Genomic DNA, 6,403 nt, shown 5'->3' on the forward strand with positions numbered 1-6,403 from the left:
CTGCTCTGTCCTCAGGGCAGTGTCTGCTGAAGAACTGGCGAGCACTACCCAACGCTGGACACGTGCAGCCTCGACGTAAGAAAACGCCCCATGGAGCAGCAGTGCTCCGAGGAGCCTCCAGCTCAGCAGCAGATACAACAAGCCTGATTCTGTGAACCAGAGCTGCTTCAGTGAGGAAACAAGCACTCTGACACAGGCCTGGCTGGTCTTCATCACCTGAAACCCTCCTTCAGTCGCTTAGCTCTTCAGTTCCTCACTGAACTACGAGGAGAGGACTGTACTGTGGCCCCTGCAGGAACAGCTGCTGTTGCAAACACTACACAACCAACAGTCAGACTTAAAGATGTCCAGAAAAAAACCAACCCTGGATTGTTTACTGTAACACATAAAGGGTTTAGAAATTTTCCATTACTAGGAAAACAAATTTCAAGAGACAGATAAGTAAAGAATTTGGAAGAGACAGGAAAAGGTAAGAGCCTTCTGCCCCAAAGAGACCACCGAGAACAGGCTAACACAGCCAGCTTGCCTCTGAAGAACAGGGGAGAGTCATGGAAAACGTCAAAAACCCAAAAGCAAAAACACATGGAAGATTCTCCACTACATCACCTGGCACAAGCATCTAAAGGTGAACTAACCAGAACTTGTTCTGTAGAATTCTGCTCGTTTTAATTTGATCTTTGTTTTAAAATTCCCTCCTCCATCACCAGCATGTCTGTTTTCTCTCAGTTAAATGCAGTAACGGACCACGCAACGCTCATCTCTCTGTAGGTCTGCAGAGGTAAAACTCAAGGTAACGTGTTCTGAACAGGCAGTTCAGTTCAAGACAGTTAATTTCTGAAATAGAAAAACGTTACCCACCATCCAGCTCCTTCTCAATGAAATCCATCCTGTGTATGACTTCATCCTGCAGAGATTCCACGTGAGCGAGAAGATTAAGCTGCCACTGCAGCTGTGAGTTCACAACTCCTTCTTTGTCTTTTTCCAGCAATTTCATCTCGATACCGTCCTCTGAGGAGACCTTCTTAGAGACAGACTCTCTCACCTAGCGGAAATACAGACATCAGTACTGGTTACAGCGACACAGGATGGGGGAGCCGGACCGGCCGGGCCCTTGGTTACCCGAGCTAATTGCTCACCTCCCCAGGCTAGGGGAGGGCAGGGGGACACAGAGAAGAGAGAGCATACACAAAACCGGAGGCAGTTTGGGCGAGAGGATCTAAACACAGACACACTTCTGCAGGTACTCTGCTGAGGCCTGTTCGTTGCGCTTCACAGGCACCTGCTTTTCAGAAGTTAACAGGGACACACCTGGCCAGCTCCCCACCACGTCCCACTGGGAGACAGCGCGCTGCATCGGTGCCTCCTGGGGACCGCTGGAGCCACCGTTAACACCGCAGCCATCAACCACCCAGCAGGTGAGTCTGCAGTGAGAAGGCAGTTTTCCTGAAGGAATCTCATCTCAACTCTACCAAAACTTTCATCGAAGCATCTGGACATGAAACATCACCACCCCCGATAAAACTCGACTACGCTGTCAGCAGTGTTGATTCCACTGCCCGAAATTCTTCATCATTCTGCTGAAATGCGACTGGATTTGGAACAAGGCTCCCAGAAGACTGAAGAACTGACAAACGTGCCCCTCTGGGAAACATCACGTAATCTTCATCGGTTTGATAGTTGAAAAGAACATGAATTACAGCTAACACAGGCATGAAATAAACCCCCCAGACTTTGCAATCTGGAACAGGGAGGTCAGTCTTTCAGAGGTTTTCTAACCTTTGTCAGACCGTATTCCGTGACTTGGCGCTAACTCATGGAAGGAAAGTTTTTGCACTGGTGTGTAGAAAGAAAGGCCTTTAACAGACAGACCTGACAGAGCTGCAAATCAGGACCGAGAGCAGAAAAGATAAAACTGGAGTGCTCCAGGAGGGAGCAGACACAGCATTATTCAGCAGGGACCATTCTTAAAAATCAGCTCAGGCTGCTACTTCCCCCGACCCCCCTGAAATGCTGCCAGAAGAACCTGGAATGAATGTAACGTAACTGTGAAAAGAACCATGAAACAAGGCAGAGATCACGACGGGCGGGGACACCAGCGTGTTGGGTAGGATCACACCTGCTTGGCCTGGTGTCCCTCTACCCCGCTGCTGCGGCTGCGTTTATTTTTACTTTACGTGCGCAGAAGCAATGAACTGCCGTGGACTGTAATGCATGTTCCACACACCATGCAGATGATTTAAGGTCCAGGAGTCCTCCTCAACTAAGATTAGGGGGTTTTAATTATTTGAAATGGAGGAGCTGATCAGGTCTATCATTTTAATTCATACTGGCAACTTCAATTTAACAGTATAGGGAAAAACGAAACACAAATAAACAAACTGAATGCTACTAAAAGGGGTTGAGTTCTGCACTCTGCCAGGCAAACACATCCTCTACGCCCTCTAGAGAGGGTTAATTTCAAACAAATACCTTCGAGAAAGTTTGTTTGGATTCATTTTCCATCTTGCATATTTCTCGGTCCAGATTCCAGCCAAATCTCTCCGATAGGGCATCATCCCCGTTTTCCCTTATTCTATTTACCCCGTCGTCCACGGCTGAGCCCCGTGTTTCCACCACCAGCCTCTGCTCTATCGCAGGGTAGTAGGCCCGGGGCTTCTGGTAACAGTGTTCACTGGTGATGTAGGACTCCTCCACAGAGGGAAGGGCTGAGGGTTTCTCAACTGTCCCATTCCAAGTTCTGTAACCGGCCGTCTCCTCTTTGCAACAGTTTTCCTCGATGTGAATGATGTGTTTGGTATGAGTTTTTTCATCCACCGTAATGTGCTTCCATGGATGGCACCAAAGCTTTAGGTCAGGATGTTCTTTGTTTCTGTTTGAACATAGAACACTCACATGTCAAGGTACTGGACAAACTACCTATTATATAAAGAAATTGAGTAAGAATATTTTAACTACCACATGCTTTAGTCATCACAGTTAGTGAAAAACACCCCAATATTCTGACATAATGTAATTTCCCTGACCTCAACTGTGTATCTTCCTAAAACATTCTGCTGGGTTTGCTATTTTCATTTCTATAACATGGCATAAAAGCCAAGTGTTGGCATTAAGAAAAAAATTAAGGAATAAGTTTCAAATAGATACATGCAACTTTTCCCCAATGTTGCACTTTGCATCAGTATTTGCAATTTATTAAAAGCATAAACTCATTTTCACTGGGATATTTTTAGTGAGGTAAGTCAAGAACGCTGAAGCTGAACTAAGATTTCAATAATTTTAAACACCAGTAAAGAAAAATACCCCATCAAACACTCTGTATCAGACGTTACCCTGCAGTTCTCCAAAATAAAACTCAGAAGTTCAATCCACTGATCTTTTATAACCCTCCAGCAACAACAGCTGGGGGAATTGAGGTGGTGGTGGTGTAGAACTTCTCTGTTACCTCCTTCAAAACCTTAGCTTTCCTTTAAATCCCCATCGCCAGCCTGGTACACCAACACGCCAGAGTTCCCCCACCTGCTTCCAATAAAAATCCTTATTGCAACTGTTTTCAAGCGGACTAACACGTTATCTATTCCAGCAGCAGGGACACCTGCAGGTCTCAGGTTCTTACACAGATATAACAACCAACCAAAAATTCAGAGGGAGTGTTTAACGAGTGTGTTCATGTCCGTCAGGCATCACAACAGCAGTAAAAAGGAGAGCAAAGCAGGGTCACCCTGCATATCTTCAAAGGGCAGCAGCTCAGCTGCTGGTGCAAGAACACAGCGGGAGCAAATCCTCACCCTAAAGCACAGACGGGAGGGGTCAGCCCCAAAACCCCGCTCTGTGCTTCCCTGCAAACAACGGCAGACAGACTTAACCCAGGATGCTGATCCAGCTGTTCCAGCTGTTGGCCAAACCACTCCACAAAACACAACCCTTTTACTTGCAAAGGAACTGCTTCCTAATCCACCCTACAGCAGCTGAGGCTTCTTCAGAGTCTATCAGAGGATGGCAGGGCTCGAAGAGCTGCTCAGACGAGGTCGGACAGCCCCTCTGCCATGCCCCTGGGGAGCAATCCTGAACGACAAGTGCTCGTCCACCAGAGCTGCTACTCCAGCTCCGTCAACATGCTACACCTAAAGGCACTATTTCGCTCAGCAAAGAGCAAGGGATAACTTGACAGAAAACAGAAAACTGAAAGATGATGCACCAGCTACACGAGGATGAAAATTCCAGTGCTTAATACTTGATCAACCTTTTAACTATCGCCTCTGAAGGCTGGCTCTGCCTCCCACTGCACCCAAGCTGTCAACGTCACCCCTGGTCCTTTGCCACCTCCTTGAAATACTGAGCACTCTCCTAACAGCCTCAGGCAGCTCTGAAATCGGCTCCTCTCCCCTAGCTGGTAGATCTCCATCAACAATATAATCATTTTTAAAATCCTTTCTGATTTACGTAATGATAAAGAAAAAGCGGGCTACGGCCTTTGACAAGATGGTCCTGACAGGAGCACCCCTCACCCTGAATTAAATCCCCTCACCTCACCAGCTTCAGGATGGGAGAGAACAGGAGCAGACGCTGTTAACAGGCATCACGCACTCGCTCAGTGCTCCGTCACTTAGTACCAGGCAAATCTCAGCTTACTCTACAGCTGGAAAGTCACAATCTAAAGTCTTGCTGTTTCAGAGAAGACCCCTTAGGAGGGGTCTTACAGTATCTATGTTCCACCCTCTCCAAAAAGGACAGGGATTACTCGCACTTCTGACTGAAGGGTACCTTCAAGGAAGAGCAAAACCTTATGTTAAAATTGCTACTCTCTTGCTGTCAGCATTATTCCTCTGCTTTAGCATTTTAGTACTCCAGTGGCCCTGCTGCATCACCACAGATTAAATTAAAGGGGAAAAGTTCTAAAAACAATGGAAACACTGAAAGCTTTGCTTTCCAAATTGCTGCTGTGTTATTTATCAACTAACATATTATAAATATGGAATTCAATCTATTTAGAAGCGTTGGATTTGAGTTAAAAAATAGAACTTTTTTCAGTCATCAGAACCCAAGAATGACTTTAAACAGGAGAATATTATTTTACAGTAATTACAAAGTATGTTATTTTTCATATATATCTGTAATAATCTTTGCAGAGAAATTAATTGCAACAGGTTGCAATCTGCTTCCCCAGTACAACAGAGCTGCACGTTATGCCCAACGGAAAGATGTGACTTCTGCCGAAAAAGTGATGATGGAGAATCCCTGGAATGGAGAAGGCGAGTGTTGTAAGGACACTGCCATAGGTTATTCGCCCATCCGCTTCCTGTCACTCACATCTATTCAGGTGCTTTAGGAAAAGTTGTTGTTACTAGTTTTCGCCCTCTTTCCTTTGTTCTTTCCCAGCCCTGCTATACACGGTCAGTTTACACTCCTCAACACATTTAAATGGTTTAAGGAAACTCCTTTTCCAAGATCACGTTAGCAATTCAAACTACGTTGTTACACATCCACAAAGAAACACAAAAAAATAAGACTGAATTTCTGGTTATTTTTCTACTATTTGAAATCTACTTCAGGTTGAGGACGCACCAACTGACACTGAAATACTGCTTACTGTAATATGCTCATCTTCAGCTGCAGTCCGTGCAGTACTTCTATCACTCTCTGCACATCGCCAAGAAGCTGGTGAGTGGCTACTATCTTCTTGGCATTCTGGTGGGAATAATTTTCTTCCAGAAATGCTAAGCCATGCATGTGACCATTACTCAACCACTCCTTCTCATACCAGTACTTTAGGCTGGACCTCTGACCTGAAGCAACAGTAAGGAGCGTGTTAAAATGATGCATTAACTGTGGTACGTTAACATTACTGGTAGTAGTTCAAAGTCTTGCAACAGCTTAATTGTTCTTATTGTTAATACCAATAAAGATCCTGTAACAGCAGGCGAAACCCTGAAGACATGAACTTGTGAGACGACAACCTCAGGCAAACCCCCCCGCCCAGCTGTAAAAGTCTTCAGACCCCACGTTCTGTTGGGGTGGGGTACACCCACAAGGGTAACAGCAGCCGATGCACGGAGAGAAGCATTTCCAGCAGGACATCACACTGTCTGGTGACCATGGCTGCAGCTACAGCTGCAGCACAGCTCTCTGCAGAGGGAGAAAGGCAGCACGAGGCAGCGAACTTCCCTTCTCCAGTGGTACTGGTTTTAAGCATCGTACAGGTATTAGTTCAGTCATTCAAAGGTAAATTGGAAAGGAATCAGTGATGAGGTTCTGACGGAGAGCTTGCCTAAGTCAGGCTATTAATGCTTATTCTAGCGTAAGAGGTTGGAGTATTAACATCTGAAATGAAATTACGTTAAATGTGATAAATGCATTAGTAAAAGCAACTTAAAAAGCCAAACAAAACGGTATTAGCAGGAAAGAG

At 45.5% G+C, this 6,403-nt stretch overlaps 1 protein-coding gene across 1 annotated transcript in view; it reads right to left on the minus strand.

The window, feature by feature from the left end:
- Window positions 1–858: 858 nt before the first annotated feature.
- Window positions 859–6,403, minus strand: part of PHF20 (PHD finger protein 20) — a gene marked incomplete at both ends in the record, with an annotated part of 48,932 nt that continues 43,387 nt past the window's right edge. The window contains 3 exons of the mRNA XM_010145776.1: window positions 859–1,042; window positions 2,470–2,869; window positions 5,588–5,783. Of these exons, the coding sequence (XP_010144078.1) occupies window positions 859–1,042; window positions 2,470–2,869; window positions 5,588–5,783 (780 nt within the window). The remainder of the gene's footprint in view (window positions 1,043–2,469; window positions 2,870–5,587; window positions 5,784–6,403) is intronic.

This window comes from Buceros rhinoceros, unplaced genomic scaffold (genome assembly GCF_000710305.1).
Source record: "Buceros rhinoceros silvestris isolate BGI_N320 unplaced genomic scaffold, ASM71030v1 scaffold12561, whole genome shotgun sequence".
NCBI lineage: Eukaryota > Metazoa > Chordata > Aves > Bucerotiformes > Bucerotidae > Buceros > Buceros rhinoceros.